Source organism: Syngnathus scovelli, chromosome 15, assembly GCF_024217435.2.
Source record: "Syngnathus scovelli strain Florida chromosome 15, RoL_Ssco_1.2, whole genome shotgun sequence".
In the NCBI taxonomy this organism is placed as follows: domain Eukaryota; kingdom Metazoa; phylum Chordata; class Actinopteri; order Syngnathiformes; family Syngnathidae; genus Syngnathus; species Syngnathus scovelli.
The window spans coordinates 8,487,695-8,502,164 of NC_090861.1; the positions used below are offsets into that span (position 1 = coordinate 8,487,695).

General features: G+C 41.4%; 1 protein-coding gene across 4 annotated transcripts in view; it reads right to left on the reverse strand.

Moving 5' to 3' along the window:
* The window catches only part of LOC125981785 (seizure protein 6 homolog), a 53,783-nt gene extending 40,290 nt beyond the window's left edge, over positions 1–13,493 (reverse strand). For 2 of the 4 annotated variants that reach the window (XR_007486164.2, XM_049741756.2), the window contains exon 1: positions 13,089–13,493. Coding sequence is in view for 2 of the 4 variants with exons in the window: in XM_049741756.2 (XP_049597713.1) it covers positions 13,089–13,176 (88 nt within the window). In the remaining 2 variants the exon portion in view is untranslated. The remainder of the gene's footprint in view (positions 1–13,088) is intronic. The other 2 variants (XR_007486165.2, XM_049741757.2) reach the window with 1 other exon arrangement.
* Between the last annotated feature and the right edge of the window lie 977 nt (positions 13,494–14,470).

Genomic DNA, 14,470 nt, shown 5'->3' on the forward strand with positions numbered 1-14,470 from the left:
GCGCACGGAATGTCGAGGGCAACAAGACTTCATGTCGTCGCGGCACATGAATTGATATATCCGAATCAAAACACACCCAGGGACCACTAGTTGTAATTCAGGAAGGCCATAAATAAATCTTCATCGCGATTGGTTGGATGGACTCAAGAGGACATGCACTGTATGTCACTTTGATTTAGGGGACTGGAGGGTGGCTGGTAATAGAGTGCACACGTTTGACGAGGGCCTTGAGGTCACGTGTCTTTGAGTCCTGCCCTTTGAATAAGCCTCGCCTCGCCTCGCCTGCCCTGCCTTGCTCGTTGTTACAGGTGAGGCTAATCAGAGACATTGGCATTGGGTCCGTGCGGTGGGACCTGAATAAAACATGAAGCAAAAAAATTTAATCAAGGCGAGGGCATCTGCCGCAGTCTCTGGCTGCCGGTACGACCACGCCGGCTATTCACCACATGTGTCCTCATACTAATGACAAGCCTAAAAGGAGGCAGAGGGCAACCTCTTCTCATAATCAAAGTGTTTTTATTCATGACATGTCTATTAATTAGTTTGGAATAGTCAGCACTATGTGCTCAGGAGAATTTAAATTGGCTGAAAAGGATTTGCCCTTTCTCAGACGAGCCAATGATTTCTTGGCACGCCTTTTGCAACAGAGAGGGACAAAGAGTCGGTTGGCGCTTGTAGATGAGAAGACAAGGACAGAGAAAGGGGCAGGCGTCTTTCTGTCTGCCGGTTGTCTGTCCGTCTGGCCTCTCACTTGCTCTTTCACCGGGAGTGACTCGTAGACCTCATAAATCACCGGTGCCAGAGAAATTAAAACCGTCACTGGTATTGGTCCAGTTAAAATATAGGTACAGTTCTGTATCACACAGAATATTTTGTACAGAGTATATTGTATATCGGTTTGATTAAAGTCGCCGTATTTGAGCCCACAAAATGGAATACCACAAACTCTAATAACTGACGTACCAACATCTGTTCAAAGATGCCATAAATGTATTAATTGTTGGTTTACCGTAATTTGTCAAAACAACATAGATTTTTCGGTTAAAAAAATTATTGAAAATTAAGGGGGTAGTATTATTATATACAGGTATGGCAAAATAATAATTTGACAAAATGTTGCTTTTTAAATTGGAGTCTAAATATTTGGAGGCACTTGATATACTTTTCATTGATCCAGGTTTGGGTAACCTTCAATTTAGCACACCGCAGCTTGCAGTATAAAATTCTGTGTATCCCATTACAACAAAGCCCAACCCTAATTATTGCAAGAAAGCCCTTTGAAATATGTATTTCCTATTGTCATTTCAAAAAGTAGTTTTGTGCAATACATACATAAATAGATGCTTCCACTTCAAGCAGGACTTAATGATATGTCTTCTGTGATGGATTAATCGCTGTCCTCTGTGAGTCTCCTCCGCAGACAAAAGACGAGTAATGCCTTCCTATGTCTGCTGTCATTAGTGCAATACTTTTCCGTGGCAATACCACCTGAGCCATTTTTCTCATTCAAACTGTGTCAAATTTGACGCAAGAACAATAGAGCGTTACAATCAAGAGGGGAAAAAAAATCGACGTGCGATATTGACGCTTTTCAAGACGTAATCTACAGTGATATTTTAGTCACGCTAGATGACGAAACAGGAGACTAATTGTTTGCTAAATCTCATTTCATACTCCCAATGTGAAATCAGGCAGGCACGCGGAGCAACATGCAACAATGGCCTGGCTCGCTGCGTAACACCAAATTATCTTTCCCTAGGCTTAATTATTCATTAGGCAAACATAATTAATTTAAGACGCTTCTCTCACAAGGGAGCTTTAAAATAAAGGCCAAGAAGGACAGTGTTACGCTTAATGATTAACTCAACGTAGTATTGAGCCAAGATGCTGCCACGGTCTGAAAGTTTTAGTAGCTTACCAATTGTCGCCAAGAATTTTCTGAGGCTCATTATGTTAAAAACTGCTTAAACCTACAAGTAGAGTATTGCATGAAGCTGCATTAAAAAGGAAACACGCTCAGTATCCTCTTCCCTCAAATTACTTATACGACAACAGATTCATGCAATTAAGAGTAACCTGCTTTATTTTCCGGCCTGCACTTATACACATCATTTAGCAAACCCTCTGGCTTGTCTTCAAGGACTGTGGGGGTTTGCGACAATATCGCTGAATGCATCTCTTTTTCTCCATTGCATCTCCAGGTCCCACACGTTTACCAAGAGAGATGGCTAATTATACACAGTGAGCACAAAGACACCAACTTTGCCCTCCGTTGTCCTCTTCATCTTTCCATCCCTCCCTGGATGTTCGGGACTCTAGCGAAAGCATCTTAGCGAGACAGCGTGGGCTTTGATCTGTCTTCTATTCGCTGCTGAGCTTTCAGATCAATCAGATGCATGGCGGGTTTGTCTTCGCTAACAATTCCGCGGGGAGCCCGAGACAAAGAGCAAACATACGAAAAGTGCCTTTTGAGATCCATTTGCAGTAATGACGCAGCTGTCTGTCGGCTGAATTTGCGGATTGACCCTTTTTCATGTTTCATCCTTTTGGGCTGCTCCATTCCAAATAATCTTCACGGTCTTCTTTCTACGAAGTATTTCCATCATCCTATTAATATTTTTGATCATGGTATCGCTCGTCCTCTTACAGATTAGGCCATGTCTTCATTTATTTTTTCCAAGAACATTTGTTTGAAGTTGTTTCTAGCCACCATTACCATGGAAACAAATGTTTATTTTCATGTACTAGCTGTATTTAGATGACAAATTGGGGGGCAAAGAAGTGGTTCCACTGGCGTACAAAACATGGATTATGTGTATTTTGAAATCTAGGGACTGGTACTACACTATTTGTGCAGAGTTTCCCTCTAATGATGAGAGATATAAAGAGAGAAGCTATACAGGAAACTGGAAACACGCCTCGGATGTGCACAGGTTGACTTAAACGTTGTTGTTACCGTTACCGTGATTCAGCCACCCCCCCCGCGCGTGCTCCGTTTCGTCACTACCATATATGTGCATCCACACAAACAGCCAGCATTCCTGGATCTCAGCCAGGAATGGTCCCTGCAGCCCCTCAGCTGAAGCAGCTTTGTCAAACTCAGTTAGCTGCCTCCGAGGGGAAACACCTCCTTTCACAGTAATTCTCCAACTATTCACCTCATGCCCCTGCCTCTCCCTCAGCCATCTCATCAATCCACATGGCAACAAAGGTAAACAGCATCACACCTTCCAGATAGGCCTTTGCTGTTTTGTTGACACGATGTATGTGCGAGCCACCCACACCTCGGGTGAGCGGCTCACAGGACAAACTGTGCTTCATTTACTGAAGGTAATTGCACTGGTGCCAAGCGGTGCAGAGATATACTTATTTATTGATATATTTACTTTTCCCCCACTTTTCTAAAACTTTGACAGGACTTACTCAATGGAAGAATGTGATTTGACAGAGACGCATCACAAAAGACAAACTGAAAGTGAGAATGGGAGTGACAGTAGCCTTGATTGTGTGAACCTGGACATTATTGGACAGGGCTTGAAAAGGAAAAAGTAGAGGGAAGGAAGAAACGTGACAGTAGGTTCCTGTAAATATGAATTTTCAGTTGCCATAAAAGACGATTCTATACTTCTTTTGACATATTTTAAATATTGCTTTTTTTTTTTTTGAATGCGTATAAACAGCACTCGCACCAAATCTTCAGCTTGCTGTCGCTATGACAACTACCTGCCTTCATACACACACACACCCGTGATGCAATGGTGCTGCGGTCAGAACAAGGAATTCACTCTGGTCAGCCAAGTAATGTCGGTTTCATCGCACCGTGTGAACTTTCAGGAATTTAATGATAGATATATGCTTTCATCTTAGAAGAATACCAAAATCCAAAACGGTGTTGAACAGGTGGCTGTTTGACTTTGACCTGCTGTGTCTTCTTGGCCTTTATGTTTGGGACATTGGAGCCTCTGCCCCAGGTTTCTCTGAAAACTGTTTTGTGAGTATGACACGATTTATGCTAATGCTTTACCGGGCCCAACACATTCGAACTGCCAACAAGTGACTAATAGAGTTATAACGAAAAAGAAATAACTGCAAGTAAATTGAATCAGTAAGGTTTCAATGAATAATTGTCATTTTAAAGTGTCTTTTGTGTCAACGTTGTTCTACTTTCTCAATGTAGAGCTTTCTATTCAACACTGTGTGTGCACTCCTAATTTCAGCATGTGGGGAGAAATAACTTGTCAAACTATAAATAAATAGCTTTCAGCGCTGGTGTTTAATAAAAAAAGAAATACTTTATTATTTCTCCCATCTTTCCAGAGTTCTCTTGTTTTTTTTGTTTTTTCATAAAGGGATAATATCAAATTGGTTACTTTTTTGTTTGCTTTTCAAAGTGTTAATATAAAAAAAGGCAACAATGTTTGGTTGATTGTGAAACATCAGAGGTCAGAACCATAAGTGTGTCAAATAACGAGAACTCCATTTCATGCACCATTAACTATACTATTTATCCTATTCATCTAAAATAGTATCTAATATTTTTTTTAATTTTTGTCTTATTCAAGTCTATTTCAGATGAGTGGTAGGTGACAGCCCTATTTACCAGCCTCCACTCCTTCCAGGAGTCAGCTTTACCTGTAGATTTGCTCTTCTGTTATTTCTTCCGTCCTCATGACTCACTCGTGTCCACGAGTTGAGTGTGCTTCTATGATACCGTTCCTGCTCCCGTTCATGTCAACACCCACGCTCACTGGTTTACAATGAAATTTTTACTCAACCTCAGCCAATCATCAGCACTCACGCGGTTGCCATGTGCCCCTCGTTGCAGTCACATTATAAATCAATAACACAAAGCTATCATTGCGCGAGCAGCGTCATGTTACATGCTACGACTGCATGTCGTCAGCACGGCTTTGCTTCCAGGCCAGGAATAATATATGGGTGGGTTGTGTCAGGAAGGGCATCTGGTGTAAAAAACGTGCCAAACAAATCATCAGTGACTCGCTGTGGCGGCGCCTGATGGGAAAGGCCCAAAGTCATAACAACAAGAATTTCATCATGATTGCCTACATTTTTCTGAAAATGGCATTTGCTCTTCAGCATTTGAGTGTGTGTTGTATTAATGGACATACGGAACAAATCCCTTCATCCTTTGCATAATTAATTGAATTGTCCAGCATGGTTTGCGCAATGATATTGTTGAGACATCCTCGCAATTTAGCCCAACCACTTCTGAGTTCAACCGCTATGCCTTCATTTGAAGTGTGACCTTTAAAGTTTGCTGTTAAGAGAATCACACGAGGGAGTATTAAATTGATATAAAACATTCATCGTCGTCTCGGTTTACTGTGCCTGCGCTGCGTGAAAGGCCGTGTCCTTGGCAAGAATCGGCTCTTACTGTCACAATCCCTTTTCATCTGTTTGCTTTTATAATTCAGATGTAATCCCAGCACACACACAGAGCAAGGCTTCATGAAGTGAATTTTGCGTACGCTCCTCTTGGCAAGCTGCCGAGCTGTGTTTAGCTACTGATGTCTGGGGTTAAATAAGTCAAACAGGGATCTGAAATGTTATACAATAATTAGCACATATTCAACTTCAAAATCTGAGGGTCTACATTTTTTTTCATTAGATGGACGAAAATCACATTTTTAAAAGGGGGAACTGAAGGACTTTATGACAGTATTTTAAGATTTTGTTAACCACATTTATATCTTCCCCACTCTGGGGTCAGAAAATGTATTCCCGCACACAAAGCCTTTGAAACTAAATCTCTGGTCATATGAAAGCGTGTCGGCAGCCTGTTAAGTGAAGTTGAAAAGTGCAAACGTGTCTAAAAGTATCCACAAACATCCTTAAGACTTCACTGGAAAACACCGTAATGTTGCTACACTATGATATTCAATGGAAGGTTGAGTCATGAGGTAAATTATCGGAAACCCAAAATATGAAACTGCTGCTGCCGCGCCGTGTTGTCAGAAACCACCGGGTTTGATGTGATTCCAATTGATGCCATCTCTATAACAGCACTCGAGCAGCAATGAGGCCATTTCCGATTCTATGTGCGTAACCCGGCTTGCATTGTGACGACTGAGGTTAATCCACAATGCAGCCAGTGTTGTATTATTCGTCACGTCTACCCTTAAATGTCACCCGGTGTTTACTTTATAAGCCGCAACGTAAAAAAAGAGGAGGTACGGAAACACAATCGCATTCCACATAAATGTCGTGATCTCACTAGAAAAGTTTGGTTCACAGAATATATACAAAATGTCACTGTTCTATAACGTGAGCTCCAGCTCCGTAACATACCTCTGTGATGGTGTCATTAGCAATTTATTGTTGCGGCACATTGCTTCGTAGCAAATTAGTCATTTTTATATGCACCACTTCTGACAAATGTAATGTCAGTATCATCATAAGCACAAAAAGATCCCGTTTAGCAGTCAGCACTTTGGTCCACCTGCGCGGCAGCTGTTCCCTTGCTCACTAATCCATTCTTTAGCCATGAGTTTTTCTTCAAAGGCATCTTGCTGCTCTGACAGATGGAAACCATGACAATGAGCCAGCTTCAATCACTAGCACAGGCACCGGTCTCGCTTGCGACCGACAGACACCCGCCCGACCGCGCAGCAGTTGCTCAGAGTGGTAATGTTCGATACGTTTCGAGACGGGGGTCGATGTGAGAACCTCTAAATTATACAAAAGGCTCCCGGTGGGGACCTCATTTCAATACATCTCACCAAAGAGAGACTCTAAGACATCGCAGCCTGACTACTGCGTGGGTTTTGTGTGGACTCAAAACACCGGCTGGAAGATTGAACTGAAATGGATTGATGGCATACCTACAATGCTGTTCTTCACAATGGCATTCTGGTAACATGCTGTCTCCAATATACACTTTTTGTGGTTGTATTTTGAACTAGCTACTTCCTGGTCCCAAAGGTTTCCAAATACAAATTGCTTCAGAGCAGTTTGTGTTCATTTTCTGGTTCAGTTTGCGTCAATGCTAAATTTAGTAATACATCCATTCAATCATATTGACACCACAATTCTCACATTCATTTTTTTGCACTGACAATATATTGTAATACCTCTTTGTAAAAATATCTCTTCCTAAAAAGGAACAACTCATGGTATGTATTTAGATCGTATCAGACTGTGGTCAAATGCTTTGTAGTTTTACCAAAGTAATACATCACACTAAATCTGATCTAAACAGCTGTGAAAGGAGTGGAGAAAGGGTGGGGGTGTTTAAATTAAAAGTTTCTTGAGATCCTACACACTTTCTTCTCTTGTTTGTCTTAACTATTTTCAATTACTCATGGCGATACAATTCCCTTCCTTGATCTATCCACAACACTGTTATCTTTCTCTACTACTTATAATATGTTTACTCATCCCGATGAATTCAATTACATCTTTTCAGAGGAAATTACTGCGGGGGTTGGCACCACCCGCCAGAGGTCAGGACTAACGGTGAATACTAAAACTACTCCCCCAAACACATTACACAGCCTATTACCTGCTGCTTTCCACACAGTGCTGAGCCACCCCACATGCGCCTTCCCGCCGCCACAGATGAAATGCTTTCTAGATGGAATCTGGCATAGAGAAGAGGGGATGAGTGCAGGCGCTGTCCCCAAGCCTAATCGTTTCAGAGAGGCATCCCCATTGCAGCCACAAAGCACGCCAGTCCAGATTAGAGAGGTGTGTTCACAGACAGGCTGAGCGTGAAAGGTGCAGAAAGCTGCCTCGGAGCAGCGAACGGGTTCTCCTTTTTCTTTTGCCACCCAGCGCCATCGATTGGGTGCCAGGCCAACGGCAACGCAGGTGGAAAGCAAGTTGATGTGCTGCCTTGACAAAGTGACGGCAGTGATCTCTTCATTTACACCTGTTGTTATTTGTACACAGAATAAGAAGTAACAGTCTATATGTGCCATAATCACAATCACATCTATGAAAGATTTAGAGTCTTCGAAACATTTGACCCGAGATGCATTTTTGGTCAATGTGGAAAGAAGTCCAAGTACCATGATAAAACGTGAGGAGAATATGCAAACTCCCGCACGGGTGGACCCGAGTTGAGATTTAAACCCAGAACGCTTTGACGAACCACAGAGTTGCCAGTTTCATTTTTTTTTTCACTCTTATTTTTTGCAGTGACTCAGGAGATGATTGCAGTAAGTCAAACGATTGGCTCTTGCAGAAACCTCTCGCGTAATTATCTGGAACCCATTTCAGGCCCATCCAATCTGTGAGACTGATTATACAAACAGGAGAGAAATGCTTTTGGGGGAATAGCCCGTTTCTTCTCCCTACAATGGGTTCTACACCAGCGACAAGCCATCATTATCGTCATTAGAATCGAGATTTATAAATGGAAGTTGGTTGCCAAAAAGAAGGGAAAAAAAGAAAATCTATCAAAATAAATGGCCGTTAGAGTTGGGCATTGAGAATCAAAAATCCAGAGGACCCGGCCGAAACCAACGTTTGGGTTCTCCAGCAATCATTCAGATTCAGAAGTCTGGTGATAAATTTCAATTCCAAATTGTTCTTAAAGCTTCATCTATGCGCCACCCTCCCTTACGATTGAGCGGTGAGATCGCTGAGGTTAATTTAGCCGTGAGATACATTTTCCACCGTGAGAATCCAAAAGCATCCCCGCCAAAATATTCTTTGCCATTTGACAAATAAACCTTCACACTCCATGCGGCGAGGACTCAAATTAGGATGCATGCAACATTCTGGTGGAGCGAGAGAGGCATTTGCACATGAAGAGATGAAAATGAGTCGCATTCAGCCAAGCTGTGAGCTCCACCTAGGAGGCGGTGAAAGAGACGGAGACTAGCACAGAAAGGGGCCGAGGAAGGCCTGCGCTGCAGCCTTGGAGGGCTTCCTGGTGTAATGACTCTCATTTAGAAGTGACAGGGCTTGGTAAAATTAAACTAATTATGACAGCACACAGATGCTGAATAGCCCTTGATGAACTTAATCACCAGCAATCCAACAAACAGGTGTTGCGTGATTTCTGTTACCTCCCCTCAAATTACGGGCGACGCCGCTTGAAGAAATGGCAAGAATAATTTTCTATCCAACCCCTATCATGCTCCAAAATGGGGAACTAGTCTTTTGGATTGCAATATAACAAATAACACATTCAGTTAGTGACAAAGCCTGTTCATAGACGTAAAATACCATAAAAGGAATATTCAGTTTGAATTTGACCTTCAAGATAACTATTGTACAACCATTGTATGATTTGCCTGCTTGTGATAAAGGGAATTTAAAATTTGCCATTCCGACTCCAGATGACCTCTTTTGGTTGTAGAATATTCCTGCACCAGCCACGACATCTTAACATTTCTGCTCAGAGTTAAACAATAAAGTCAATCAGCTAGTGCGATCAATTTGTCAGTGAACAAATGCACATTGGCCACCATTCATTTGTATTTAGCACAGTGATTGAAAAGTAAATTAGCGTGTGGGAGGAGCCCTGGAGAAAACGTTTTTTTGCAAATAGAACATGGCCAAGTAATGAATAACCTTTGTCAATCTACTAATGCCTCATCCGGTATGAGGAAATGGATCCTGCCCTTAAACAACGAAGGCAGACGTTATTCTTAGCATGTGAATTACAAGCCTCTATCTTGGAGACATTTTTTATACCTTGAGTGGGATGTCATGGAGAGCACCGTCAACTGCTCATAACTCATTTAATGAGCTTTAGGATAGATAAAACATGCCTGACTCTCTGACTCCCAGCACACCGCTGACCATTGTTAACTGGAAGCCATAATGTGTCGGCATAAAGATAATAGGCTCGGCTGAATGTCGTTAAACTTTATAAAACTCTAAAAGTGGCTTTGCAGGGCTGATGAAAATTCTAATGTCTATTAAGATTTTAATAGACCTGATGATATGAATATGCAGCTTCTTTCCAATACTACTATAATTCTTTTTTGGAATTTTTAATTGTGTGTTTTGTGCGCGAGTGTGTGTGTGCGTGCGTGCGTGCGTGCGTGCGTGCGTGCGTGCGTGTGTGTGTGTGTGTGTGTGTGTGTGTGTGTGCGTGTGCTCGTGTGTGCGTGTGTGTGTGCGTGCGCGCGTGAGTGTGCATGCGCGTGTGTGAGTGTGCGTGCGTGTGTGTGCGTGTACGTGTAAATGTGTATGTATCTATATATGTACTAATCCCTCGCTACATCGTGGTTCGTTTATTGCGGTTTTACTACATCGCGGATTTTTTTTTCCAAATTAAAAATAAATTTAAAAGTCAAAATAAAACTTCAGATGAGCTGGTGACCGTACTTCGCGGATTTCACGATAAGCGGGTGGTTTTTGGAACCAATTATCCGCGATAAACGAGGGATTACTGTATAACTAATTATTCACATATTCTGCATGTCATGATGTCACAGAGTGTCTCGCTTATCGAGCTCATTAAGTTATCAAGGCAAATGTTTTAGATGACTATCCTCTTCTTTCTGCAACGACAATGAAAATCTAATGCCACGACTTATTTATTTATTATTATTATTATTATTATAAATGTATTATTTATTTATTATTTATCCATCACTCTTATTTATTCATTGATTGTGCCTTCTTGTTTTATTTTTCTTTTGTTGTTTACTTGTATGTACATTGTGAACTATGTCTTGTCACCGTTGGATAGTGGGAACGTAATTTCGATCTCTTTGTGTGTCTTTGCATGTGAAGAAATTGACAATAAAGCAGATTTTGACTTTGACTTTGACTTTTGAATAAAAACAAGCTGAAGCAAAGCAAACTAATTAACAAAAAGGTGATATGAACGCATCGTTGATAAGTTTGTTGCATTATGCTCTCAATTATATATTGTTTCTATTTTTTGATTTATTTATTATTTATTGGTATGACAGAAACTGTTGATCGATGGTCTACGTGAAGAGTGTTAAGTGAAGAGACCTGAGTTAATTAAGTGGGTGGGTTAATAAAGAGCCCTCCTGCAGTAGCAGTAGTAGTTGCTGTGAGTGGTTTGTCAACAGAGCTGATGGTCCTCCTCGGTTTTCTATTTTATTTTATTTTTATCCACGAGTTCGGTGCAATTGTGAGGGTTTCACACAAGTACCTGCTGCTCTATGGCTACTCTGCCAACAAAGTTAATAAAATCTTAAGACCAAATACGTAAATGAACAGGTAGCAAACTGAGTCAACTTGCCAACATGCGACGCAAGCCTGAGCATGCACATTATTTTACCTTTGTGAAACACGGAAAACCTTGGTGATTAAAAATTGAAAAACTATGAGCGAGCTTTTGCCGACTAAGCGGCAAATTCACTAATGGAATATGTACAATTTTCTTTTTGCCTCCTGCGTTTTCCTTGTCCCTGGAGGTTTGAGTGCTGAACACACGGCGCAGGTGTGTTCCAGGGGCTGAAAACACTCAATTATTCCTCCATCTTCCTCAACGACCATCGCGGGTTCTGCATTCGCATTTACTCAATCAAACATTTCAGAAAATGCCTGTTAAGGGTAATAATACAAGTGATTGCATTTGCACTTGGGCAGAAAGTCTAGTCGGGGAATAGAGCACATTTCCTCCACCTGATATTCAATCAGTGGGGGTTTTGTTTTGTTGATACTGTCATATATTGTGGCAGGCGCTGCACTCCAATTGCACCTCATTTTAGATGGGCTGAGATTGGGCCAACGCAATATGAATTCATTTTCGCTCCTCTTATATTGTTTAGTTTTAGACCTATTTTCCCATTTTCAGCATGAGGCAGGAAAGGCTGCACTTAAACAGGGTTTCACAAAGCAACACTCATAGAATGGCATCCATTCACAAAGATCTGCTTTTGAACTGGAGAGGTTTTTTCAAATTAACACACCACGATTTTAAGGGGATTCTAAAATCGCTTCTAAATATGTCATGATTTTTTGACGAAATGACGGCACTCGTGTTGCATAGATTTCAAGTTGAGAAGGACGTCATTCTAAAAGAGTGCTGGTTGTAAGGATGAAGACGAGGGCAGATGCACAATAGAAAAATAATTAGGACGAGGCCACCGTGCGTGAATCCATCGCCACTTCCCACAAGCACTCAACTGTGTCAAACAGCTTGGTCAATAATCTTCAGCAATTCCTGAGGATTAGCGTCTTATTACCGAACACCGTCTGTCACAGACCTCAGCGGCCAAATAAGTAGGCACTCTGGCTTCTTTTTTTTCTGCACTCCAATCAACTCACATACACCCGCTTTTGTCAAATTGATCGACAATGCAAGGTTGACCGTAATAGCCCCTTTGATTGATTTGTGGCCAATTAAAATGAGTTTCTTGGTGCCTTGTGCTTTATTAAAGAGTCTTGGCGTGTTTTGATGGACAGGAAGCAACTGAGCGTTTCACCCCCTGGCTGTATAAAGATCAATTTGTAGTAATATTTAATAAAATATTTGTAATATTTTGCTTGCAATGGAGTCGGTGGCTTTTTTTTTCCATTCTCTGCTCACTTTAGGAGTTTATCATCCTTTAACAATCACTATTTGCGTGACAGTGATCCACATTTAGCACCATGATATGTGTGTAAAGGCAAAGTGCTGAAAAATGTCTAATGGATCTGCATGCTGTATGTTGGATTATATTGTTCTATTCTGTTTAGCACCATTACTTTAGTCTGTACAGATGATTAATCCATATCCATTCTTGATGAGCCATTAAGTTTGGGGAATAAGTCAATGAATGAATTTAAAATGCAGGTTTAGCTTTCTCCTCTGTAATTCGAATTCATTTAGTTGACACTTTTGTATAGTTGTTTATATTTAATATATATTTATGACGAGACATTCAAGAATAAGTCAGCAGATGACTTTTTAAAACACAAGTTTAGTTTATCGAAATTTGATTTCATTTGCTCAGATTGGTTCATAATTTTTTTTAAAACAAAATGCGTAATGTTTGTTTTTTACGTTTTATTGTAACATCAAAAGAATAAATACACATTAAAGATAGCCCCGCTTGCTTCGTTATAGACATCAACACCGTGGACAGCGGCGTTGTTTTGTTAGACTCACGGACAACATCCGAAACAAAGTGCACGCAAGTTCGTACCTCGTCCGCGGCTCGTGGTCACGGCAGATGCGAGAAGCCACACCGCCAGCATGCTCGTCAACGTGCCAGCTCGTCTTGTACAATTCATCTCTTCTTAAGTCGAGGGCGCGCGGCTGCAAAATAACGTCCTTGTGTCGGAGGAGCGGAGTAGCGGGAAAAAAAAAAAACAGGGGAGAGCGACGCGGGGAAAGCAACCCGTGAGATTTGAAGGTCCGTCAAAAATGCAAAGTTGAATCCGTGACGCTTTTTGGCCGCTTCACTTGGTTGATTTGGCCGTGAGACGATGGGCGATAATAATCAAGTGAAACGCGGAGGTCCTGGTTTAATTCGTACGCTCACTAAGCGGATTGTGGCTGCAAGAGCTGGCGGCACATTGGACGAAGACAGCAGAGCGAGTCGGCAGCACCAAGGACAGCTCCTACTCCTAGCGTCAGAAGACGGAACAACCTCTGTGGAGTTTTTTTGGTGGGGGGGCTTCGCCGTGCCTTTGTATCGCCGGACACACTATTAGGAACGCGTGGCTATATACAATCGAGCAAGCTTTTCTGTTTTAATGGCCCTTCTCACAAGTGTCATCTTGTCAGTACAATTGTAAATACCAGAAAAATAACATTGGGATGATATCAGGGTTCAATTGCATTTAGGTTTTAGCAAGGCTGGCAACTAGACACTGATGGGCAATTGTTAGTTTTTCACATAGGTGACTCATAAAGTGCATGCATTTGGAAACACAATATTTTCCAGTTAAAACGGAAAACCAAACAGACCAAGTTTGGATGTGTTACCTTGAGTGTAATTAAATTATATGTTTGTGTATGTAGAACATGAGGGTTAGACATATATATACAGAGAGAGAGCGAGAGAAAGAAAGAGAGAGAGAGAGAGAGAGAGAGAGAGAGAGAGAGAGAGAGAGAGAGAGAGAGAGAGAGAGAGAGAGAGAGAGAGAGTTGACTGTCTATACTCATTGAGAAAACTTTGTCTACGGGGGACCAATTTAGGGAGCAGAGAGCAGTATAGTCATTAAAACAAGTTTACGACAAAAGTAACAAAACTATGGGAGGAACAATCGATACATTCCATTTCAATGCACAGAAAAAAAAGAAATGATTGTGAAATAACAAAGGGTTGAATAAGTCACACAAGGACTAACTTGGCCACTTCTTCCGTTGCTGTTTTACATCTGACCTTTGTTGTCATCACCCATCTACACTTGATCTTTAAATGCCAGCTTGATGGTCTTAATGGCCTTTTGTGACCATTGGACGTTTTGAATCTCATGGAATGGCTATGTACATTTTACATTGAGTCTTCTTGACTTATGACCTCCCAGTCAAGCCCTGGCGAGTGACACAATTGATTTCCCTGCAAAATCAATATTACTA